The sequence below is a fragment of the Schistocerca piceifrons genome, chromosome 4 (genome assembly GCF_021461385.2).
Source record: "Schistocerca piceifrons isolate TAMUIC-IGC-003096 chromosome 4, iqSchPice1.1, whole genome shotgun sequence".
NCBI classification, from domain to species: Eukaryota; Metazoa; Arthropoda; class Insecta; order Orthoptera; family Acrididae; genus Schistocerca; species Schistocerca piceifrons.
In genome coordinates, this window is record NC_060141.1 from 150,946,172 (window position 1) to 150,974,063 (window position 27,892).

The 27,892-nt window shown below is 39.7% G+C and overlaps 1 protein-coding gene across 3 annotated transcripts in view; it reads left to right on the plus strand.

Moving 5' to 3' along the window:
* LOC124796273 (papilin) overlaps window positions 1-27,130 on the plus strand; it is a 259,683-nt gene extending 232,553 nt beyond the window's left edge. For all 3 annotated transcript variants that reach the window (XM_047260389.1, XM_047260387.1, XM_047260386.1), the window contains exons 35-36: window positions 1,998-2,111; window positions 25,519-27,130. In XM_047260389.1, coding sequence (XP_047116345.1) covers window positions 1,998-2,111; window positions 25,519-25,715 — 311 coding nt within the window. In that variant the 3' untranslated portion in view covers window positions 25,716-27,130. The remainder of the gene's footprint in view (window positions 1-1,997; window positions 2,112-25,518) is intronic.
* The last annotated feature ends 762 nt before the right edge of the window (window positions 27,131-27,892 follow it).

A 27,892-nucleotide genomic window follows, 5' to 3' on the forward strand; every position in this document is an offset into this window, starting at 1 on the left:
CGTGCAGACCGTGTGAGACGACGCTTCATCCAGTCCCAAACATGCTCAATGGGGGACAGATCCGGAGATCTTGCTGGCCAGGGTAGTTGACTTACACCTTCTAGAGCACGTTGGGTGGCACGGGATACATGCGGACGTGCATTGCCCTGTTGGAACAGCAAGTTCCCTTGCCGGTCTAGGAATGGTAGAACGATGGGTTCGATGACGGTTTGGATGTACCGTGCACTATTCAGTGTCCCCTCGACGATCACCAGTGGTGTACGGCCAATGTAGGAGATAGCTCCCCACACCATGATGCCGGGTGTTGGCCCTGTGTGCCTCGGTCGTATGCAGTCCTAATTGTGGCGCTCACCTGCACGGCGCCAAACACGCATATGACCATCATTGGCACCAAGGCAGAAGCGACTCTCATCACTGAAGACGACACGTCTCCATTCGTCCCTCCATTCACGCCTGTCGTGACACCACTGGAGGCGGGCTGCACGATGTTGGGGCGTGAGCGGAAGACGGCCTAACGGTGTGCGGGACCGTAGCCCAGCTTCATGGAGACGGTTGCGAATGGTCCTCGCCGATACCCCAGGAGCAACAGTGTCCCTAATTTGCTGGGAAGTGGCGGTGCGGTCCCCTACGGCACTGCGTAGGATCCTACGGTCTTGGCGTGCATCCGTGCGTCGCTGCGGTCCGGTCCCAGGTCGACGGGCACGTGCACCTTCCGCCGGCCACTGGCGACAACATCGATGTACTGTGGAGACCTCACCCCCCACGTGTTGAGCAATTCGGCAGTACGTCCACCCGGCCTCCCGCATGCCCACTATACGCCCTCGCTCAAAGTCTGTCAACTGCACATACGGTTCACGTCCACGCTGTCCCGGCATGCTACCAGTGTTAAAGACTGCGATGGAGCTCCGTATGCCACGGCAAACTGGCTGACACTGACGGCGGCGGTGCACAAATGCTGCGCAGCTAGCGCCATTCGACGGCCAACACCGCGGTTCCTGGTGTGTCCGCTGTGCCGTGGGTGTGATAATTGCTTGTACAGCCCTCTCGCAGTGTCCGGAGCAAGTATGGTGGGTCTGACACACCGGTGTCAATGTGTTCTTTTTTCCATTTCCAGGAGTGTATTTTTGACATCCTTGTAAACATTGAAATTACTATGGGAAAAAAATTTATTTTCATATTTCTGTGAGTAGTTACAAAATATTATTTCATACATTACTGCATGAGCTTTGTAATCCTATGTTGGAACTTTAATGTTCCTGTTTCATATAACCTGAAGACATAGTAACAACAGGGAAGTACCAGTACATTCATTGCAAAGTGTCTGATTTTTCCTGTCAGGATGCTACTTGTTGACATATTTCTCCCAAGTTATAACTGTAAGCACGTAATTCACATAGAATCTTTTGAGTTAAGGAGAAGGACTTCACAATGTCACAGCTAGCCAAGTATATATTTGTATTATATTTTTTGAGCTAATGCAAACAAGAGCACATCAGTAAATGTATACCAGCAATGTAGTCAATGGACACATATCACTTTGGTTTTTAAAAACACCATAGCACGAACACTACAAATTAACGTAAATGATTGTGAGCCTACAATATTTTGACATTACAAAACTTCAGCAATATACTGGCCCTGTAAACATTATTTCTGTACCAGTGGCCTCCAGCAATACTTAAGTGCCAAAGCTGAAAACACCTGCATTTCTGTAGCCTGGATTAATAATGACCTGTGTTCATAGATCTGTTGGATACAGAACCTAGGACTACACAGAATAATGTTGATCATATTCACAAAATTCTTAATGGTTTCATAAGCTGGATCTTTATATGTCTTACACTAAGTTCCAAAACACATTTTTCAAAATTGCTATGGGTGAATCTTGGTAACATTCACACCTAATTGTTCAATAATTGGCTGAATACATAAATGCACACCTTAACAGTTTTACTAAATATACTTGTTTCTTAGACTTATATGTTTACAACTTGCAGAAAGTCACAGACTGCTGATATCAAGAGCTGAGGGAACAGACTCTGGCACATATCGATGTGCAGCATCAAATCCATACAGTGCCTCATCTAGTGCTGTCTCAGTTGTTGTTGAAGGTAAATATCAATATATCTGTGTGTGTGTGTGTGTGTGTGTGTGTGTGTGTGTGTGTGTGTGTGTGTGTGTGCGTGTGTGCGTGCATGTGTGTGCGTGTGAGTGCGCGCGCGTATATGTGTGTGTGTGTGTGTGTGTGTGTGTGTGTGTGTGTGTGTGCCAAAGGTACTTCAAGAGCTATCTCCTTCTGTGGATACTGTCATTTCTCCAGGAAATAAAGAACATATCAGTATTGGTTGAATTTACTCTCAGTAGGTAGTCGGTGGTAGTTTACAGGGGCTCATACAAGAAAGCTGGGACCAAAGAGAACTCAAGGTTTACATTGATCTCTCTTACCAACAGGTTTGAGATGTTCTCACCCACTGAAATGGAAACTGAGCCAGTACAATGCACTTCACCTTTAGGGAAGCCCATCATATTCCATTTCAGAGACAGGCAAACACAAAAGGATAGGGGTGTGTAAAATGACAGCAGTTTAAATGTACAGTGAATAACGGTACCCCTTAAGGAAATCTCAGCAAGTGATGGTCTCATCTAATGTGGTGAAGAGGCCGTCCCAGCAGCCACTCAGGAAAGAAGGTGCAACCATCTGCAGATGGAGATGTGTATTGAAATGAGTGATGCCTGTTGTCTGGGCTCTAAGGTCACAGTTGGATTATTCTAGCAACTACCAGAAAAGGCCGAGAATATCAGTCTTGCCCATTGAATTTCAGTTTATGTTTCAACCAGAGACTTTAAACCTTCTAGGGCAAGCTAGGCTGCAACTTCTTTAGAATTGTGTTGCAGGGTTAAAAACTGAAGTGTATCACTAAATGGGTCATCACTCCACTATATATCAGAAGCTGCTATACAGATAGTTTACTTTAAGTTGAGCTTAAACAAGGTGTTTTTAGAGCAGACAACTATCTAAAGCTGTTGTCACTTTGCAAGACAGAAGTGTCCACATCATACTCATTATTGAGATATAACATAATTGGATAGATAAAAAATCTACTCCCCAAGCGGTGGCAGGAGAAAACATATATATGGGTAACGTAAATTTAGAAACTGTTTGAAGGCAGTGGCTCCTTGTGGCAGAAGGGTCAAGGGAATGAGTGGTGAGATTTAGGAAATGGGCAGAGTTCAGAAAAGTCACCCAGAGGAGACTTACCGGATGGGATGAGAAGGAGAGGCTGCTTGTTGGGGACTGACAACAGTCTCCAATCTTTTCAAATCCCTCCCCCTTTCCTAAACCTCATCAGTCCTTTACCTTCATCCCTCTTGCTTCCCTTCAACCACTCTGCCAGAAGAAGGAGCCACTGGCTCCAGAAGCTTCTGCATTTACTTAACCCCTACATATATTTCCTCCTGCTGCCACTTGGTGAGTATATCTTTTATTTATCAAATTAAATTGCATTTTCAAAAATTGATTATTTTTGTTCTGGACGTGTGGGAGAAAGGGCAACACATGATCACCAAGAATTTATAAACAAACATCCTGGTTCACAATCACAGTAACCTCAATCAGTAGGTTCAATCCATGGTATGAAAAACACCATTAAAACATTGCAGCAGCACCTCTGCCTAAACTACACCCTCCATACACTACACTTTACACATCTTACTGGGCCATTGCTGCACTTGAAACCTGTGATCATTTCAAAAGAGACCTAACTTCAACTTGTTGAAACACACTGCACACCTCCAGTCAGCTACTCTGTAGTTGTCTGTCCCATCAGAGTTGTACAGCCTCATGTGCTGCTGTGTTCAATGGCCATTTGCAAGGTAATCTACTCCAAATGTTCATTGCTTGCAGCTTTCAATGTTTACTCAGAAATTGGTTGAAATTGGCATGCATTCACTAATTGTAGTAATTCCAGTTGGGTTCAAAACTGACAATTATTGACAAGTTATGAACTTATCTCCATCCCTGTCAATTGCTATCTTTTATGACCACTGTTCTTATGTCACGTTATGTAGCTGCAGGTGGTGCATCATGCCTTGTAGACATGTAGATACACCAACATGTTAGGCAACTTCATTCATGATGTGGTCATAAGAAACTGTAAAAACTATTGCATCTTTCTACCATTCTGAGATATCTGCACTTTAACCCTTCTTATCGTGCTGATTCCATACAATCGGCTGGCACATACTCACCATTTCACTGTGCTGAGTTACATGATCGTTGGAGGATGTAATGTCACAAACCTAGCTGAGAGTGAAGTCTGTCAGTAGCATCTTGAGTTCATAGCCTGTTACTGAAAACAGTTTGAGCATTGAACAAAATCATATACAGTTGCTTAAAGTTTCATTAGTTTGACAATTTATTATGTTAAAATTGCATTTGAATGATACCATTTCATTTTGAACTTCAGTTCATAATTCACAAACACCAGGTCAGAACATACACTGCATGAGTATTTCAGTGGCAACACATTTTAGAAACGTTAACCTTCCACAGATCATCCATCATAAGAAAATAGTCCGTTACACACAGTCCTCAAAGTAAGTCACCTAAACATTTAATATAGCAAAGGTAAAGACACTACTATTAAATGCAGACTGTAAGACACAGTTCATATTTGCAATAACCAAAGAAGTTTAGTGAGTACATGGTCTGCACATGTTCAAAACTAACCACACACTTCAGAACTTAGATGTATGTCATATAATTAACGGGCACAAACTTTCATGGAGATGTTGACTGTATGCTTGCTAGATGTCGACTGAGCATGTTTGGGTGAGCGATAGTGTATATAGAATGGCATAATGATATTTTGTGAGATTTTTACTTATTAGTTTATAAAATTATAGAGTGAAAATTTACTGTATAGATGATCTGTGGAGCCCGACAAGAATTTGCTTTAACTAAAAGGTAGCTAGTTAGGAAAGTACAAAAGTTCACAGTACTATTTGATTAGCAATCTGTAATGCCTCTGCAATGATTTTCCTATTCCGTGTAAAGTTATCATAATTCAAGTTTTGCTAATTTAAATAAATTCTTAATTAGTGGTTTTATTACATAACAAAGATAAGAAAAATTACTGCAACAATAGCATAAAGTCAAACTCGGGCATTAACCAAACACAACGACTCAAATATCAAAAAATTTTGGGTGAAGCAAAACATTAATTATGAATATCTTTTAAATTAATTAGTTTGAATTTGGTTGCTGGAAATCATGCGTTTCCAATGAGTAGACTCAATCCTCACAATACTACTAATCACCTAACACTAATTTTCATATAGTATGATATTGTAATGACTTTGATTACTAATCTCTCTTAATAAGATATTAAGCAAAACTAAATATACTACTATAATCAGCTGACTGTAAAATATTTCATGGATAATGAAATTACTTAGAATATTGTGTGAATAGTTTTTTCGCAGTTTCAGATACATCCTGCATATATGCACTAGGTATATAAATAGTCAGATGAGAGATAAGGGAAAAAATTATTATTTAAGAGGAGTGGAATAAAATCAGGTGATTCACGCCACTTTGCTATTCCGCCACTGAATTTTACAAATATTGAAAAACTGATAACTAGATAATTCACTGTAAACACAACAGTCATTTACATTTACACATACACTGTCTAGCCACATTAATACGACCAACTGTCAGAAGCCCTTTGCAACATGGACCGCTGTGAGACCTGCAGGAAGAGAGTCAGTGAGGTTCTGCAAGTACCAATGGATGTGGTGCCATACGAACTCCAGTGCCGTAGCCAGCTGTGCTAGGTTTCTCAGATGAGGATCCATGGCATGAACAGCCAGCTTGAAGTGGTCCCGGAGATTCTGAACTGGATTTAAATCTGGGGGGTTTGGTGGCCAGAGGTGTATAGTAAACTCATCCTGGTACTCTTTGAAACAAGCTTGTACTCTGTAAGCTGTGTTACACATTGCATTGTCCTGCTGGTAGATGCCATCGTGCTGAGAAAAAACAAACTGCATGTAGGGGTGAACACAGTTCCCCAGGACAGATGCATACTTGTGTTGATCCAGTGTGCTTTCCACAATGACAATATCACTCAGAAAATGTCACAAAAACATTCCCCAGACCATAACGCATCATTCTCTGGCATGGGCCCTTCCAACATTTGTTGCAATATTTGCTTTTAGACATTTCATGCGCTTCACGCCAATGGCCACCTGTCTGATGGAGTTTAAAACATGATTCACCTGGAAAGGCTACCTGTTGCCACTCAGTGGACCTCCAGTTGTAGTGTTGGTGTGCAAATTCCAGCCTTTGTCAGCAAAGAACAGCAGTCACCATGGGTCCATGAACAAGGTGCCTGCTGTGGAGACCATACATGGCAACATTCACGGAATGGTAATTGAGTAGATGCTGTTGGTAGCCCTTATTTCATCTGGGTAGTCAGTTGCTCAGTAGTTGCATGTCTATTTGCCCATACACATCTCCACTGCTGTCATTCCCCCCATCGTCTGCGGCCCATGATACATCACAGTTGCCTCAGCGCCAATTTTGCATAGCACCATTTTGCCACTCACCATATGCTTCGACCACAGCAGCACACAAACAGTGTACAACCTTATTCATTTTGGAAATGCTTCCACACTTGACCCCAAAGCCAATGGTCATGCCCTTTTGAACACCAGATAAATCACTCCATTTCCTCATAACGACACAGCCTCCACCATTAGCCCTGTCACATGCTCTCTGTGAGTGGTTATTGCCTATTGATGGCAAACATAGGTGTTGGTCACACTAATGTGATTAGACCGTGTGCTTTTTTAAATTAATCACAAATCAAACATATGAAATTTACATACAATATAAAGTTACAGAAATGAATATTCTGTTCAATACAGAAATGTAGAATTTGGAAAAATACGACTTTCCATATTTATGTTAGTTACAAAATTGAATAATTAATCAGCCATTCGACAAGGCTATGACTTACTAAACTCATGCCCTAACATGTCTGACATTTTGCCCATAGCTTTCTGCCCCCCACCCCCCACCCCCACCCCCTCACCCCCAATTCCCTGCCCAAGCTCTCTGCAATATCCTGGGCTCCCTAACCTACAGCTCCTACCCCTTTAACCATCACTGCTGTAAGACTTGCCCTATGCACCCTCCTTTTTTTTTTTTGGGTCATCAGTCTACTGACTGGTTTGATGCGGCCCGCCACGAATTCCTTTCCTGTGCTAACCTCTTCATCTCAGAGTAGCACTTGCAACCTATGTCCTCAATTATTTGCTTGACGTATTCCAATCTCTGTCTTCCTCTACAGCTTTTGCCCTCTACAGCTCCCTCTAGTACCATGGAAGTCATTCCCTCATGTCTTAGCAGATGTCCTATCATCCTATCCCTTCTCCTTATCAGTGTTTTCCACATATTCCTTTCCTCTCTGATTCTGTGTAGAACCTCCTCATTCCTTACCTTATCAGTCCACCTAATTTTCAACATTCGTCTATAGCACCACATCTCAAATGCTTCGATTCTCTTCTGTTCCGGTTTTCCCACAGTCCATGTTTCACTACCATACAATGCTGTACTCCAGATGTACATCCTCAGAAATTTCTCCCTCAAATTAAGGCCGGTATTTGATATTAGTAGACTTCTCTTGGCCAGAAATGCCTTTTTTGCCATAGTGAGTCTGCTTTTGATGTCCTCCTTGCTCCGTCTGTCATTGGTTATTTTACTGCCTAGGTAGCAGAATTCCTTAACTTCATTGACTTCATGACCATCAATCCTGATGTTAAGTTTCTCGCTGTTCTCATTTGTACTACTTCTCATTACCTTCGTCTTTCTCCGATTTACTCTCAAACCATACTGTGTACTCATTAGACTGTTCATTCCATTCAGCAGATCATTTAATTCTTCTTCACTTTCACTCAGGATAGCAATGTCATCAGCGAATCGTATCGTTGATATCCTTTCAACTTGTATTTTAATTCCACTCCTGAACCTTTCTTTTATTTCCATCATTGCTTCCTCGATGTACAGATTGAAGAGTAGGGGCGAAAGGCTACAGCCTTGTCTTACACCCTTCTTAATATGAGCACTTCGTTCTTGATCGTCCACTCTTATTATTCCCACTTGGTTGTTGTACATATTGTATATGACCCATCTCTCCGTATAGCTTACCCCTACGTTTTTCAGAATCTCGAACAGCTTGCACCATTTTATATTGTCGAACGCTTTTTCCAGGTCAACAAATCCTATGAAAGTGTCTCGACTTTTCTTTAGCCTTGCTTCCATTACTAGCCGTAACGTCAGAATTGCCTCTCTTGTCCCTTTACTTTTCCTAAAGCCAAACTGATCGTCACCTAGCGCATTCTCAATTTTCTTTTCCATTCTTCTGTATATTATTCTTGTAAGCAGCTTCGATGCATGAGCTGTTAAGCTGATTGTGCAATAATTCTCGCACTTGTCAGCTCTTGCCGTCTTCGGAATTGTGTGGATGATGCTTTTCCGAAAGTCAGATGGTATGTCACCAGACTCATATATTCTACACACCAATGTGAATAGTCGTTTTGTTGCCACTTCTCCCAATGATTTTAGAAATTCTGATGGAATGCTATCTATCCCTTCTGCCTTATTTGGCCGTAAGTCCTCCAAAGCTCTTTTAAATTCCGATTCTAATACTGGATCCCCTATCTCTTCTAAATCGACTCCTGTTTCTTCTTCTATCACATCAGACAAATCTTCACCCTCATAGAGGCTTTCAATGTATTCTTTCCACCTATCTCCTCTCTCCTCTGCATTTAACAGTGGAATTCCCATTGCACTCTTAATGTTACCACCGTTGCTTTTCATGTCACCAAAGGTTGTTTTGGCTTTCCTGTATGCTGAGTCTGTCCTTCCGACAATCACATCTTTTTCGATGTCTTCACATTTTTCCTGAAGCCATTTCATCTTAGCTTCCCTGCACTTCCTATTTATTTCATTCCTCAGCGACTTGTATTTCTGTTTTCCTGATTTTCCCGGAACATGTTTGTACTTCCTCCTTTCATCAATCAACTGAAGTATTTGTTCTGTTACCCATGGTTTCTTTGCAGCTACCTTCTTTGTACCTATGTTTTCATTCCCAACTTCTGTGATGGCCCTTTTTGGAGATGTCCATTCGTCTTCAACTGTACTGCCTACTGCGCTATTCCTTATTGCTGTATCTATAGCGTTAGAGAACTTCAAACGTATCTCGTCATTCCTTAGTACTTCCGTATCCCACTTCTTTGCATATTGATTCTTCCTGACTAATGTCTTGAACTTCAGCCTACTTTTCATCACTACTATATTGTGATCTGAGTCTATATCTGCTCCTGGGTATGCCTTACAATCCAGTATCTGATTTTGGAATCTCTGTCTGACCATGATGTAATCTAATTGAAATCTTCCCGTATCTCCTGGCCTTTTCCAAGTATACCTCCTCCTCTTGTGGTTCTTGAAGGGTATTCGCTATTACTAGCTGAAACTTGTTACAGAACTCAATTAGTCTTTCTCCTCTTTCATTCCTTGTCCCAAGTCCATATTCTCCTGTAACCTTTTCTTCTACTCCTTCCCCTACAACTAACTGCATTCCAGTCACCCATGACTATTAGATTTTCGTCCCCCTTTACATACTGCATTACCCTTTCAATATCCCTCCTACCACCATATATATGAGCCCTATAACTGGCAAAACATATACTATCAAAGGGAGAGCCACCTGTGAAAAGTCACATGCCATGTACCAGCTGTTATGTAAATACTGTTCAGATTTCTATGTTTGAATGACTACCAACAAGTTATCATTTAGGATGAATGGGCATAGACAGAGGGTGCCTACTAGCAACACACAGTATCCTATTGCACAGCATGCTCTACAACATGACAGTCATGACCTCGGTGCTTGTTTCACCACACATGCCACCTAGATTTTTCCCCCAGACACCACTTTCTCAGAACTCAGGGTGGGAACTGGCATTACGATATGTCCTTGACTCTTGCCATTTGTGTAGCCTTAATTTATGTTAATTATTTTCTTTAATTTCCTAGGTCTCAACACTTCTTCTCAATAACTATTCCTTTCTATCTTCCCCTTTAGTTTCCCATATCTTTTATTTTCTGACCTCTCTATTTTTCCCCACCCCCACCTCTACCACATATAATGTATTTAGCTTTCTACTCTTATTAACTCCTGCAGGATGTTTTGTTAGTAATCTCTGTCTTTCTTATTATCCTACCTATCACTTTTAAACTCACCCATTTTCAGACCTCATCCAGTGAAGTCCCCAACAGCCAGTCATTCCTTCTCATCCTGTCCTGTAATTTTCTCCTGACCTGAGGGTCTGGGTGACTTTTCTGAACTTTCCCGATTTCCTAATCTTTTCCAGTTCTTTTCCTTCATCCCTCTTCCTTCCCATTCAACGTTCTGCCAGAAGAAGGAGCCACTGGCTCCAAATGCTTGAAAACATCTTAATTCTTCGTATGTGTTTTCTTTTGCCACCACTTGGTGCATAATTTTTTTTATCTATCCAATTATATTTTCAAAAAAGACAATGTTAACATTAAGAAAAGAGTCACTTTTTAATAACCTTTTCTGAATCTTATTTAAGAACAAACTTAAAGTCAGTGTCTTCAGATGTAGTTGTATCAAATAACAAAATTTTTAAATACATTCAATAAATGAAAATAATTTTTTTTTAAATAATAAAACAAATGCTTTCATATTAGATTCTTGTTTAAATGGATATTCTGTTGTTTATAAATATGTGTAACCAATTTATTTACATTATTCAGACTATAAAACACTCATAAAAGTGAAGTCACTGATTTCTCTGTATTGGATCCTATTGCAAAGTTATATGATGTATTGAGCTGTTCACAAAATAGTAATAGTGTGTCACTGATCAGTTCCACTGCAAGGGTGAAGATTTACTAGTGTGGTTGATCTTGTGTCCCAACAGTGATTTGCTTTGACTAAAAGATAGCTGGTTAAAAAATTACAAAATTTCACAGTAGAATTTGATTAGTACGCTGTATGCCTCCACAGTGATTTCCCTAATTGCATGTACAGCTGCCATTATTGAAATTTTGCTAATTTATGCAAATTATTTATTAGGGACTTAACTGTATAACCAAGGGCATTATCTGTGTGGAAAATTCTTTACTCACTAACCTTGCACACATGGTCTATGGTACACTAGTATGTACAGGCATTAGTGGAAAAAAAGCAAAAAGGACATAAAAGTACTCTTGATTTTTCAGTTCCTTTACTGGAACAGGACTTGGAACAGGACCAAATTACATAAAAATTAACATGGAACATTTACACAGTAAAAAATGCCTAGCGATAAATGTGGACACAGTGGAAATAAAATCTATAGCACACAGTAGCCACACAAAACTGAAGGTTTCAGCAAACAGAACTGAAGGTATCAGCAAATCTACATCTACATTTATACTTCGCAAGCCAACCAATGGTGTGTGGCGGAGAACACTTTACGTGCCACTGTCATTACCTCTCTTTTCTGTTCCAGTCGCGTATGGTTCGCAGGAAGAACAACTGTCTGAAAGCCTCCGTGCGCGCTCGAATCTCTCTAATTTTATATTTGTGATCTCCTCGGGAGGTATAAGTAGGGGGAAGCAATATATTCGATACCTCATCCAGAAACGCACCGTCTCGAAACCTGGCGAGCAAGCTACACCGCGATGCAGAGCGCCTCTCTTGCAGAGTCTGCCACTTGAGTTTGCTAAACATCTCCGAAACACTATCACGGTTACCAAATAACCCTGTGACGAAACGTGCCACTCTTCTTTGGATCTTCTCTATCTCCTCCGTCAACCCGATCTGGTACGGATCCCACACTGATGAGCAATACTCAAGTATAGGTCGAACGAGTGTTTTGTAAGCCACCTCCTTTGTTGATGGACTACATTTTCTAAGGACTCTCGCAATGAATCTCAACCTGGTACCCACCTTACCAACAATTAATTTTATATGATCATTCCACTTCAAATCGTTCCGCACGCATACTCCCAGATATTTCACAGAAGTAACTGCTACCAGTGTTTGTTCCGCTATCATATAATCATACAGTAAAGGATCCTTCTTTCTATGTATTCACAATACATTACATTTGTCTATGTTAAGGGTCAGTTGCCACTCTCTGCACCAAGTGCCTATCCGCTGCAGATTTTCCTGCATTTCCTGCAACTTCTCTGTATACTACAGCATCATCCGCGAAAAGCCGCATGGAACTTCCGACACTATCTACTAGGTCATTTATATATATTGGCAAGTAATGAATCATATATATTGGCAAGTAATGAATCATAAATGTCGAAAATTACACACAGCTGTTCCACACCTAACAAATACAGGAAAAGAAAACTTGTGGGCATGTGCACATGGTAGAATACAGCAATCAGGCAACATGTTGTACAGTATCCACTGTGATACAATTGTTACAGAGGATTATGGGGAAGTCCATGATGCAGAAGTAGTCTACTTATCCCGTGAAACGTGGGATCGCATAAGAAACATCAATCTAAAATTGGTCCAATGAACAAAATTCTAATGTTCTGCCAATAGCGGCAGCAAAGTTTTGCAGATGTCTGCAGTCATTGTTCAGCTGAAGTGTGTGATACAGACTCACCGGCATCAGCTTCTCTGCAACCGTATATGTCTAGAATGCCATCACTGCGTATCATGGAAACTCCGGTCTCCATGTCCACACAGCACACTCAGGGAACTCTTTCCGTGGCATGCTTTTCTCGGGAAAAACTGGGGGCTGCTGCAAGGTAGCACATGGTGGAGAGAGATTCCACTACTTCGGTCCACTATGCTTGTGGCCGATATGGGTTGTGCAGTGTAGTGCATTGCCACACAGTTTTCACCCTATGAGAAGGAATGGTGAAGGGGCAGGGGGGAATGTTGGCAATGGCAATGGTGGTGGTGGTGGTGGTGTGGTGCTGGCAGGGCATGGCAAAGACAGAGGTGGCAATGATACATGGAGTGGTACCTGCAGCGAGCTACAGCGCAGAGTCAGTAGGGCAGGCATATGCCACGGCAGTGGGTGTGTTGTCCTGCTTTGAGCCTGGTGCTTGGCTGATGCAATGCCACACTGCCAGCTGGGGCAGGGGGCAATACTGCACCTCTGTTCGCCAGGTGTGCGTGTGGTGCAGGGGCAGGGTTTGATGACAGAGGCGATAATCTGCCAGCACATGAGCAAATGACGCACAGCAGGTGGTGCACAGCACGTGGGTGGTATACTGCGCACTGTACTGTCTTGGTGCAGTGGACTGCAGGCAGCCCATGGTGTTAGGCTGGGCCACACATCGCCTCAGGGTTGCATGTTGGCACTGCGATGGTGGTGAATGGTCCCTCAGTGCTTGGGTCTTGGCTCTTGTGCCTGATGACTCAGGTGCAGTGGTCGGGGAATGGTATGTTAGTGGGGACAAGGTGGCTGAAATCATTGGCGGCTCTGTCAGGTTGATTGGTGGGGTGAATGCCAAGGCAACATCCACCATAGGATCCCATTGATGACCACTCAGATCAGTGGTGTTGGACAAAGTGCCATAACCTTTGCTTGGTTCCACTTCACTCTCGATAGCTGGCAGTGCACAGGAGCTCAGGAGGTCGACTGTGTAAGCCAGCTTCAGGCAAACGATTGAGATCTTGGTGCAGTGCTTGGAGCCACAAGAGAATGTCTTTGTGCCACACATGAGGACAAGATGTGGGCCTGAGTGTAGTGTGGGCACAGATGCAGCTGGTAGGTGTCCATGCAGAGTGCACTATGCATACATGTGGTCAGATCACGTGGGGAGCGGGGCTGGGGGGGGGGGGGGGTGGAGGGGAAGGCACACCATTGAATCATTGAGGGTGAATCATGGGAGGGTGAGTAGCTGTCTGTACACAAGTTCAGTAGCGGATGTGGCAGATCTACCACATGGGCCACCTGCAAGCCTAAGAGCACTAGAGGCAGAACAGTAGACCAAGCTGCAGAGTGGCATGTGATGGCAGCTTTTAGAGACCTGTGTTATCTTTTCACTGTGTCATTAGTGGCAGAGTGGTAGCTTCTCATGAAGTGCACAGTCGTGCTGCAAGTTGCCATGAGAATCAAGACATGAACTGCTCACCCATGGTCAGTGGTGATATGGTAAGGTACCCAAAGTGTGAGACCCACATATCTATAAAGGTCTTTGCCACTGTGTTTGTGTCTATGTCAGGCAGAGGTACTGCTCCAGGCCACTGTGTGAACCAATCAGTGATAGTAAGGAGATACTGGTGGTCGCTGGATGACACCAGGGGACCTACAATATCAGTATGTATATGGAAGGAGCAGTGGTCCACCGGGGGAAGGGGATGATGAGAGCATGCACATGTCTGCCTACTGTAGAGCATTGTCGCAGGATGCAGGCACAGGCCCAGTTGGTGGAGTTGCACTGGATACTGGGCCAAACAAAATGTTACTGCACGAGTGTGTCCGATGTGTGAACACAAGTGTGGGCCTGGCCATTCAAGTGCTCGAAGGCCTCCTTGCAGAAATCCAGGGGAAAGTACAGATGGACACGCTTCAGAGGGGAGCCGGAGTGGTTGGTAGTGGTGCAAACGTTGCACCAGGTGGGTTCATAGGCACCTGGTATCGTGCAGATGGGTGGCGAGTATGCATGCACTGTAGAGTGTCGCCACATCAGGATCAGGATTAGAAAAATAAGGGCAGCAAAAGTATGAAGTCAAACCTAGGAATAAGAAAAGCATAAGTTTCAGAGCTCAAAAATAATTTTGAGTGTGGGTAAATTTTAATTAAAAATATCTTGTAAGTTAATTAGCTCCTGGGAAAATTAATTTGGTTGCTGGAAAGAATGAAATCAGGGCCTTCTAATAGTTGTCTCAAAACTACTGATTAGTTCACACGAATTCTCATACAGCATGCTACTGTAACAGTTTTGGTTACTAATTTCTCTTAATAAACAAGATTTTAAGCAAAACTAAATATACCATTATAATCAGTAGACTGTGAGCTATCACAGGGATAATAAAATTATGAGGCATATAGTAAGACCAACATTTTGGCAGTTTTAAGTATATCCTGCATACAATCTATGTGTATAAATAGAGCCACATGAAAGATAAGGGGAAAAATGCAACACCCAATAAAGATACGTAGTCTTTGTGTAATTATCTATTTAATCAAAATGAAGCACTTCAACCAATTTTTTGAGATGGGGTATGTTATTGGCATTGCTTTGCGAGCAAACAATGAAGTGTTGATTGTTTATTGCCTAGCCTCAATTGTTGTTTCCCATGCCACCTGGAAAACATATCATTGAATGTGAGAAAATAATGTTTTCCTGCTCTTGTAGCGCTTATTGTTGTACCCTGGTTTGTTCCCCTTTCAATCACATGTGTTTGTAGAATCTTTCTGTGATTGCCGTAATCAGCTTTCTGGAATAAACAGCCATTAAGCCCTGAACAAGCTGTGAAAACTGCTGCTTTGGTGGAAGATGGCTGCAGCATGCATTATGTCGTAGAAGTATTGATGACTACATCTTCCTCGATTTCCAGAATCATACAAAGGTACAGGTAACTGGAGGCCTTGCAAGGAGACCAGGAATAGGCCCAAGAAGAGCAAAACTGTAGAGAGATGACTGCTTCTTAAAACTTCAAGTTCTCCACAACCACCACATCACTGCTATTGAAGCACGAAATCAACTCCATCAGGTTAGAGGGGTCAATGTTAGTGAGAGAACTGTTCGAAGAAGTCTGGGAGATGCCAATCTTCAGGCCAGAAGACCTGCTATGGGTCCAGAACTCACCAGAGAGCATTGCACAGCCTGACTACATTTTGTAAGGGAACATCTTGGCTGGACAGTACAATAATGTATTGTTCACCAATGAGTCACTATTTGGCCTCTGATCACCTGGTAGAAGACAGAGGGTCTGGAGAAGGCCAGGGGAAAGGTATTCCCCTTGAACATTCTCATCAAGGACGCCTTTTTGAATGGTTCTGTGATGGCGTGGGCAGAAATCAATACACCTGCAAGGACAAATTTGATCTTTGTGGAGCATGGGAGCCTTACCACATATCAGTATCTGAAGAAAATCCTTCTGAAGCATGTTTTGCCTTTTTCTCCATTTATTAGTGATGATTTTACACTAATGTGTGACAATGCATGCCCACATATCGCAAGAATTGTGTAAGAGTTCTTGGACGAAACGGGGATTCATGCTATGTGTTGGCTTGCTCGAAGCTCTGATTTGAATCCTATTGAGCATGTTTGGGACCAGCTGGGGAGAAGAGCCTGACAGCACTACCCAGAGATTCTACAGGACTTACAGAATGCCCCCCCCCTGAAAGAATGGGATATGATTCATCAACAGGAACTTCTGCATCAATCTAGAGCATGTCCGAAAGGTTGAATGCTATCATTGGTGCAAGAGGTTTCAATACATCCTTTTTAAGATGCGAACAGAGGTATCCGAGTTCATCTCTGTGGTCTGTGAAGTAAAGTGTGAAGAGTATAACATCAAAACAGAAGCCTTAAGTGATTTCTGTGACACTATCTTATTTAAAGACTCCTTACAAAACTCAGTCAAAGACAGGTAAAGCAGAAATAACTGAACTGTGTTTTCAAATGTTCCTTCACAAAGGAGGGTCCAGGAGTACCACCCCGATTTAGCTTTTGCACCACTGAAAAGATGAGTGATTGACCTGAGCACCTTAATTAGTCTTACTGACATACAAGTGTCTTAGTGACATACAAGTGTCAATGTCTTTGGAAAACAACTGACATCACAAAAACTGAACAGAGACCTGTGGCTCGATATAATTCCAATCATTTTCTATACAGAATTTGCAGCTGTGTCACTACTTTCTTAACCATAATATACTGCAGATCTCTTGAACATAAAACTGTGCCCAAAAATTCAAAGAAAGCACAGGTCACACCTGACTACAGGAAGGGCAAATGAAGTGAACCACAGAATACTATCCAATATCAGTGGCATCCATTTGCATCTTAAAATATGTTCTTAACCCAAACTCAGTGATGTATCTCAAACAGTGTTCTCTTCAATGACGATGAGCATGGATTCTATAAACACTGGTTGTGTGAAATGCAACTCGTGCTTTACTCAGACGACACCGTGAAAGCCATTGTCAAGGCAGACGTGTAGATTCTGTGTTTCTTGAGTTACAGGAAGCATTAAACTCAGTAACACACTGATGCTAAATAATGAAAGTGTGGTGATATGGGTATTAAATGAAATTTGTGATTGGACTGAGGGTATATCAGTAGAGAACACACAGCATGTTTTCTTGGGTGGAGAGTCATCATTAGATGGAGAGATAACTTCAGGAGTGCTCCACAGAAGTTTACTGCCACCCTTGCTATCAATATTAGGAGACCATATTAATGGTAACATCAGACTTTCTGCACCTCCTGCAATAATTTATAATGAAAAACTGTCTGAAAAAAGCTGCACAAATATTCAGTTCAATTTAGGTTTCAGGATCCTACAAAGTTCCCAAATTATTTTAAATTTACAGAAATATAAACAGTGGATTTCACAAAATGCAGGAAGGTAACAGCTTGTGACTACAATAAAATGAGGCACGACTGAATCAGTCAACTCATACAAATATCGAGGTGTAATACTTTGTACAGCTATGAAATGGAATGAAATTGATAAGCTCCATTGTATGTAAAACAACTAACAGACTTGTCAGTATATTGAGAAAATACAAATCAGTCTATATAAAGGGTATTGCTTACAAAACATTTGTTTGGGCCATCCTAGAATATTGTCACACCTACAAAAAAAGGTCTAACATGGGATATTTAATATATACAGTGAATGGGAGACTAAAATTGAAGAATTTACAAAAAGGTAGGACTTAAGGATACAGAGCATGGATAAACTGAAGGAACCAGAGGTTATTGAGAATTTCAGAGGGAGTAGTAGGTGATGTTGGACTGAAATAGGGGAAAGAAATACTACAGAAAATGAATGGGTAGCTTTGAGGGATGAAACAGGGAAGGTGCAGAGGATCACATAGGTAAAAAGACTACAATCACTTAGTTGTGGAAAGGCTTCAGGACCAGATGAGATACCTGTAAGATTCTATAAAGATTATGCAAAAGAACTTGCTCCCCTTCTAGCAGAAATTTATAGTAGATCACTTGACAACAAAGGTACCTAACGACTGGAAAAAAGCGCAGATCATTCCTGTTTTTAAGAAAGGGCTTAAGATCGAGTCCCACAATTATAGATCTAAATTGTTGACGTCAGTCTGTTGTAGGATTATGGAACAGGTTTAATGCTCAAGAATTATGACGTTTTTGGAAAATGAACATCTCCTCTTTAAAAATCAACATGGATTACACAAATAGAGATCCTGTGGGCCTCAGCTCACTCTGTTCCTCCACGAGATCCCCAGTGCAGTGTACAACAGTGCTCAGATTTCAGTAAGGCATTTGACACCATCCTGCATTGGCGTTTAATGAAAAAATATGAGCTTATGGAGTATCGGAGCAGTCTTGGGGTTGCATTCAAGGCTTCCTTGCAGATAGAACTCAACACGCCGCTCTTAATGGAACTAAATTGACAGATGAAACGGTAATATCTGGATTACCACATGGAAGTGTTATAGAACCATTGCTGCTTACAAAATATTCTAGTAGAAAGTGTCAGATGGTCTTTGAGGCTATTTGCAGATGATACCATTGTCTATACCAAAGTAGCAGTGCCAGAAGATTATAAGAATTTGTGGAATGACCTACAGAGAATTGATGAATGGTGCAGGCTGTAGCAGTTGACTCTGAATGTAAATAAATGTAACATATTGCACATACTTAGGAAATAAATCCATTACTGTACAGCTACACTATTGATGACAAACAGTTGGAGACAGCATCTGCCATAAAATATCTAGGTGTAACTATCCAGAGTGACCTTAAGTGGAATGACCATGTAAAACAGATAGTGGGAAAAGCAGATACCAGACTCAGATTCATGGGAAGAATCTTAAGGAAATGTAACTCATCTATGAAAGAAGAGGCTTATAAGGCGCTTGTTCACCTGATTCTTGAGTATTGTTCATCTATCTGGGATCCCCATCAGGTAGGACTGATAGAGGAGATAGAGAAGATCCAACAAAGAGCAGTGTGTTTCATCATGGGGTCGTTTATCTGGTGAGAGAGCATTACGGAGATACTAAACAAATTCCAGACATTACAAGAGAGGCATTGTGCATCACTGAGATTTTTACTATTGAAATTTCAGGTCAGCACTTTTCAGGAGGAGTCAGATTACATATACTACCTCCCACATACATCTCACATACTGACCACAAGGAGAAAATTCAAGTAATTCGAGCCAATACAGAGGCCAACTGACAATCATTCTTCCCATGCACTATTCAAAAGTGGAACAGGGTTGGAGGGACCAGATAGTGGTAGCCAAAGTATCCCCCGCCACGCAACATTAGGCGTCTTGTGAAGTATGATATAGATGTAGATGTAGATGAAAGACAAGGCCCATTAGAAATCTTTAGATAACTGAGGAGAAAGGAGGAAACATAAAAAACGTAGCAAATGAATTAGGCAAAAGGAAATACAAATCTCTGTAAAAACGAGATTGACAGTGCTGCCTGTAGGAGAATTAAAAAAAAACATTTGGAGAAAAGAGAAGTGCAGTATTATAGATAGGGACAAGGAGCTAGATGAAGATGAGGCAGGAGTATAATGCTGTGAGAAGAATTTGACAGAGCACTGAAAGACTTAAGTTGGAACAAGGTACCTGGAGTGGATGATGTTCCCTAAGAACTATTATCCTTGGGAGAACTAGCTATGACAAAATTATTCCACCTAATGTGCAAGATATATGAGACAGGTGAAATACTTTCAGATCCAGGGAGAAGTTAATAATTCCAGTTCCAAAGAAGGCAGGTGCTGACAGGTGTGAACCTACTGAAACATCAGTTTAATAAGTAGTGGTTGCAAAATACTGACAAGAATAATTTACAGACAGATGGAAAAACTGGTAAAGGCTGCACTTGTGAAGATCGTTTTGAGTTCTGAAAACTGTTAGAACACACAAGGCAACACTGATCCTACAACTTATCTCAGAAGGTAGATTGAAGAAAGGCAAATGTACATTTCTAGCTTTTATAGATTTAGAGGAAGCTTAATTTTTGTAGGTTGCAGGGATAAAATACAGGGACCAAAAAATTATTTAAAACTTGTACAGAAACCAGCCTGCAGTTATAAAAGTCAAAGGACATGAACAAGAAGCCATAGTTGAGAAGGGGATGAGACAGGCCTGTAGCTCGTTCAATCTGTACAATGAGCAAGATGTGAAGGAAATCAAGGAAATGAAAACATTGAAGTTTGCCAATGACACTGTAATTCTGAGAGACAGACAGCTAAGAACTAGGAAGTGCAGTTGAACAGGATTGATAGTGTCATGAAAAGACATTGTAAGATGAACATTTGTAAGAGTAAGACAATGGTAATGTAATGTGGTCTAAGTAAATCAGACAATGCTAAGGGAATAAGGTTGAAAAATGTGACACTAAAAGTAGTAGATGAGTTGTATTATTTGGGCAGCAAAGTAACTGATGGTGACTCAAGTAAGGAAGATATAGAATGCAAACTGACAATAGCAAGAAAAGCATTTCTGTAAACAAGGAGTTTTTTGACATCTAACGTAAATTTAAGTATTAGGAAGTGTTTTCTGAAGGTATTTGTCTGGAGTGTAGCCTTGTATGGAAGTGAAATGGTGGATTATAAGCAATTCACACAAGAAGAACATGTAAGCTTTGGAAATGTGGTGCTATACAAGAATGCTGACCATTAGATAGGTAGATCAAATAAACAAATGAGGAGGTACTGAATCAAATTGTGGAAAAAAGAAATTAATGGCACAAGCTGACTAAAATAAGGGGACGGTTAATAGGACCTGTCCTGAGGCATCAAATTTGGTAATGGAAGGAAGTCTGGCAAGGGGGAATTGTAGAAAGAGACTAAGACTTGAATACAGTAAGCAGTCAGTGGATGTAGGTTGCTGTAGTTATGCAGAAATGAAGAGGCTTGCACATGATAGACCAACGTGGAGATCTGCATCCAACCAGTCTCTGGGCTGAAGACCACAACAGCAACACAAAGAAGGCAGCATGGATGGTCACAGTTTTGTCTGACTCATGGATGAGCATCACAGAAATGCTAAAAAACATGAACTGGCAGTCATTTGAGGATAGAGTACCAACCACCCTGTGAAAGCCTACTAACAGAGTGGCAAGAACCAATATTAAGTGAGGAACTTTGTAGTGCTACCATGCAACAAGATTAGAATGATTACAGTTCACACACACACAGGCGTTTAAGCAGTCAATCTTCCCGTAGCCCATACAGAATGGAAAGTGAATAAACCACACACAATATGTAGCATAATGGAAAGTACCTTCTGCCATTTACTTCACAGTGGTTTACAGAATGTTGATTTAGATGTATGCCGACAGTGCTACTTGTAAGTTATCTATGTTATTGCCCATATTTACAAATGGAGATAAGCAATCGATCTCTAATTGCAGACTTACTTAACTCCTTACAGTCTCTTTTTGTATAAGGAAACTGAATCGTCTTCTTTAGCAAAATAAAGGTAGATGCCTCTCATTGAATTTTATTAAGTATTCTGTGCACAGAAAGTTGTAAAATTAAAATGCGACAGAAGGGCTGACAAGTATGTATCATTAGGAGGCAAAATTCCAAGGACCCTTTTTTTTGGGGGGGGAGTTAACCATGAGAAGTAAATCCAAGAACTTCTTGAATACTTAAAAATAGAAAAAAATCTTGTTTCTTTTCTGCAAGGCATTCAGAAAGGCATTCAGAATATGTCTTCCTGAATTAAAGTATTGACCAGCCATTCTGTCCTATCATAATTTTGCAATTTTCTCTATAAAGTAAACAATATCTGATCTAACCAATAAAGTCCTGGGAGAGATGAACAACAAAAACTATACTGTTGGTACAGTTCTGTGATGCTGTCAAGGTCTTTGATAGAGTTTATCAAAAAAATTTTGTTGGAGAACTTAAGTGTTATGCTGTTAATGACATATCTCTTTGAACTGAGTCTTACCTGTATAAAAGCAGAGGGTCAGATAGACAAATTCCACACTAGTAATAAAAGTAACTCAGAATGGAAAAATGTAATATGTGGAGGTTTGATACTGGATCCAACAGTGTTCTTGATCTTCGTAAATGACCTTACAGTGTATCTAAAGGACTGTTCAAAAACTAAAAGGCTTGGGAATGGCACAGTAAGACTAATTAAGGTGCTCAGGTCAATCACTCTAACACAGTGCAAGTAACAGCTGAACAGACTTTGAGTTGGCTTGCTGCCAACAGCTGTAAGTCTCACAAAGACTCATCTGCAACTGCAGACAAGCAAAAATTACCTGCAGATAGAAATGGACATCAACAGATATACAGTACACTCATAGGCGCATAATGGGTAAAATCCCTAGGGTCAAGCTGATTAAAAAGATGAAATGGAGACAATGTGGAGCTAAACTAATAAAGAAATTCAGTTCATACTGGTTTTTTTAATTATAATTATATTTCATTATGTTATGGAATTATCATCTGCAGCAATGCATATAAAATAAACAAAGTTTGTGTTTAGTATAATGTAGCAGCAATTCTACTGTGTGAAATAGATAACCGTACACCTTCAAAGAACTCTTCAAAAATCTTGGAATTCATTCTCACTTCCAAGTACACTGACTACTTAATGGTGCTTGTTTAAAATAATGAAAATCAGTTTTGGGTTATCTCTGACTTAACACCACCACAATAGTTTCCAGGAATATGATTTGCATACAGACATTGTCTCCTTGTCCTTGTTGCTACCTATGTTCTGGTGCCAAAGTCATCAGGTTTGCAACACTCATAAATCCCATTGATTCCGAATATGTTTTTGTGATTACTTGTAGGATTAATAACAGCTATTGCTATATATTATCTCATCTATGATATTAATCTCTGGGACAGCATTAAGTTTCATAATTTCCAAAGGAACATTAATGCTTTGTGAAGAATGTTAGGCAATATCTTATATATAAAAAAAGATGTTATAGGGAAATAGTCAGCTCAGTAAAGAACGAAAATGGCACAAGACTGGTGGAATGCTGCAAAACCATGGCATGATCTCAAAGACAATATGTTTCATAAGAAAACTAAATAAACTAAAAACCTGGAAACACTCAGACTGGAAAAAAGGAGAATGGCAGCTAGATCATGTTCAGATCACTACTTGGTTAAACTTAAAATTAAATTCATCTCACTGTGAAAGAAACAGAAAATCCCACCCAAAAATGAAGAAAATCAATAACCCACATAAACTGATAAATAACAAGGAATATGAAGAAAAAGTAGGAATATAAAACTAACAGATGACTAGAGGAAATAATTCTCCAATTGAAACAAACAGCTGAACAGGTGGCCACAATAAATCCAAGGAAGAAACACCAGAGGAAGAATGATGAATGTTATAAAGCAGTGCAAGACAGACACCAAGCCTGGTGAAGGTATCTGAATCAAAAAACAGAAGAATCACACTTGGAACTTACAGATCAAAGAAAGGTAACCTAAAACATAATAATAAGGGTTAAAAGCCAATACCAAAAAGATATACTTTTTATGACAGAAACAAATAGCCAGAAAACAAATCCACAAGATTACTAAAAAATATTTAGCAGACAACTCCAAACATATGATCCTCCAACACTAATGCTAAAAGATAAAAACAGTAAGATGACTCATAGCAGTTGAGTAAATACAGTCATTTTATTAGAAACCTTTAACAAACTACTAAACTGTAGAGATGCCCAAGAACTTCAGATAAAACAAAGAACCTCCAATAAAAAAACTACCATAAAATGTAAACCCACCAACAATCCATAAAGTCTACACAGCTTCTGGAGAGCTCAAGAACTACAAAGGATGTGGAGATCAGATATTTGTGAAACTGCGGAAACCTGCAGCAGAGTCATCGAAGATATCATTACACCACTGCATGGAGAAAATCTGGAGCAAAGAAGAACTTCCAGAGCATGAGACTACAGCTATAATGTATCCATTACACAAAAGAGGGGAAAAACAAAAACTATGGAGTGATTTCCCTGTTGGATTGCACATATAAACTCTTGTCAAAAATTTTGTACAGCCACTGTAAAGATCAGTTTCAACAGGAACAAGGAGACTGCCAAGGAGGATTTAGACCCTTGAGAAGATGCTTGGAACAGATAATCACTTTAAAATTGGTAATGGGTGTCTACGAAAGAAGACAAAACAAATCATGCAAAAATGCACATATTAAGGAATTACGGACTTCACCCCAGATTAATAAAAATAATAAAATTATCCCTCACAAACACTAAAGCCAAAGTAAAATTCGGAGGAGAACTATTTGACCCATTTAGGGATTAAAATAGAGCTAAGGCAGGGTGATGGTCTATCAACACTAGTCTTCAGCTGTGCTCTGGGATACTCAATGTGAAAATGTTACAAGGAAAATCCTAAGAAAATACAAACTTGAACAAACAAATATCAAATACATTTAAATTGCTTAGGATTTGCAGATTATTTATCGTTGCTACCTAATAACATACAAGGAGCCAGAAATCAAACAACAATGCTAAAAATATAACACAAAAAAATAGGACTCCAGATAGCTTTCAAAAGACTGAGTTGATGGTAATGGGCCTAGAAGTAATAAATCACATCACAGTGAACAACAGAAAAATAAAAATAGTGAAACAATTTCAGTATGTAGGAGGAATTATGACAAACAACTTAAATGAAAAACCTGTAGAACTAATACAATGATAAAGATTCAAAAACTAACATGGCCTACATACAATAAAAATGTCTGTCTATCAAAACAAAATTAAAACACTACAGTATGGTCGTTCAGCCAGGGGTAACACACACAAGTGGAATTCTTTTTAATGTCACTCAGAAAATAGGATTTGACAAAATCCTAAAACTAAAGAGAAGAATAGCTAGAACACATACAAATAAAAAATAAAAAAGAATAACAATAGAGGATTGTCTAAAATGTAACACTGTACTGTCAAAGTATAGTATAATAATAATAAAAAGAAAAAGTCTTCTTTCAGTTTTTGTCCTCTCATATGGATTTATGCCTGACCCAACTTCAAATTCAGCACAAAGGCAGCTGTCATGTAACAAGGGCCAGGTTCACTCTCCCTTTCAGTCATTGGATTGGTGATCAAAGCAGCCTGTGCGCACCACAAAACAAACTGTACCTAATTTTTCTCATCAATTTGGCAGTAGTATGCACTGTGATATTTTATTTATTTGTAATGTCAATTATAACTGATGTTTCCACCATATTCCCATTTTATTACAGCATGTGTGACATTCTAATAATTCTGTTTCAGGGATATACATCCATCCAAACTGTACAGATAATCCATTCTTCGCCAATTGTAGTCTGATTGTGAAGGGTCAATATTGTACACATAAGTACTACGCTCACTTCTGCTGCAAATCTTGCACTTTAGCTGGCCAGTTGCCATCATATGGCCCTCATCTTGAAAGAACAGGTACAAGCAGAATTGATGGCAGAAGAAAATAATATATGCAGCTAGTCCCATCGCCAAACGATCACAGTGACGGAAAATAAACAGTAGACTAATATCTGTGTATTGTGTTCCTCTAGTGTTAAAAGTGGTCCTACATTTGTTTTGATGTCACTGTGTACAGTAACAATTTCATTATTACTGTAATTATTGTGATAAATTCTTGACACATTTGTGAATCTAGAATTTCAGTGCTCATTGATTGATATAAAACTCTGATTTTATATGACCTTTTCCATGTTAGGGACAAAAGAAAGCATGCTATACCTCCATGATCTGCTTCTGTTACAGTATGACTCTCACTATAGATTTGAAGGGTAATGTGTGAAGATTAAGAATATGTACATGATATCAAATAATCATGGAAAACATTGTGGTAGATTTATCTGGAAATAAGGAAATAAAATAATTTGTTAGTAGAGTTTGTATGTTCACATTAACGGTTCCAAAAAAAAAAAAAAAAAAAAAAAAAAGTTTCATAGCATTCCGTTGTTTAAATTGAGAAAGGTCCACCAGAGACAGAGTATCGTAAAACATACTTCAGGGGTGTTTAAACCTAGATGCCCAACAGCCAGACAATATTTCGCAGTTCTATAATAGAAGCAGTTCCAAAGGATAACAAACAGATTGAGAAAATATAAAATCAGTGTTTTATAGTTCAAAGGATTTATGACAATCCAGTGAAGTGGTCTTATTGAAGACAAGTGCCTTCAAGATCTTAGAAACATAGAAAGTGCTATGTTGCCTTGAAAATATGTAAAAATGCACATATTTATTAAATTCTGCTAAGTTAAGTTAATGTAAAATTATGTTAACGAGCATAAAGGTATATTTTTCTTCACTTCTTTATTTTCAGCATATTTTCAAGGGATACCATAGAAGTTTTTTTGTTCACAAGGAGATGAAAGTATTTCTTTGAAGGATGCGTGATGTTCATATTATTTAAAATGGCCAGAGACAGGCCGCATGTACAATGAATGAGTGCAAACATGTGAGACTGTGAATGTGTATCTGTGTGTGAGGGAGTGAGAGAGGATAAGAATGAAACATATATATATTTTTAAATGTATGCACTGGTCATTGAGAAGGTAGTCAATTACTGTAGAGATACAGCAAGAGATTATGGAAAGTACATTAAGACTATAGTAGATTTGGAGAGCTCACTTAAGTCACTGCCACATTAGAAAGAAGTACGTGAAGCTGGCAAAGCTAATGATATTTTGTAGTGTACTGTATTATATCATCATTCATTTCACTTTCCTGAAACATGTATCATGTTAACAATTTGTTAAAAATGTCATCCAACACAAAAGTACTTGTAGTATAATTTCGTAATGTATTACTGAGATTTTTTAATTTTTTGTAACATTGTGTAAATAAGAAAATTTATTGAAATAAATTTGTGAACTTATTTTTCAACAGTTCCCTTCTCAATAAAAAAAAAGTACCACATTTCTTAATATATGGCAACTGATAACTACAGGACAACTACTTTAACAAAAAGGGTAAAATGGCCACATTACTTATAATAGAGGGGTCAAAATAAAGGTCAAGTAAAGTAGTAGTAAGTGTCAGTTAAGGCTAGGAAACATGAGTGATGAAGGACAGACCATGAAAGACTGGCAAGAGATCGAGATCAATTGTACACCTGGACTGACTGAGATAAATAGTGGCAAATGAAGTTTGTGTGGGGCTCTTTAGGAGACTGGCTCTACAGTGTTCATTTTTGAAATGCTAATGTGGAAGGTGTCTTCAGTTAGGCTGAGTGAAAAATTTGGGCATTTTACAAATATAAGCACCTAGTTTTCTTTTCTGTGTGAGGCTGCACATGCCACATGAGTCTGACTTAAAATTCTAGATGAAAATGTTATACTGCTCATATCAGTTTCCCATTATCTTTTATTGATTGGGTCGTGAGTTTTGTGTATTGTGATGTATTGAGTATTTTCAAACTTTTGTGGGTTCTGCACAAAATTCATACTATATCATCCACTGTGACTCATACACTAATCATTCTCCTTCCCCCCGTTTCACTGTGTATTTATATGATAAAAGGTATATTTTTAGAATCTTACAAGTATTATGTGTATCATATTTCATAGTAAGTTGTGAGGTAAAGTTATGTTTTCTGCAAATTTTGGCAGGAATATCTTTTTAGAAATTCATTTCCCTT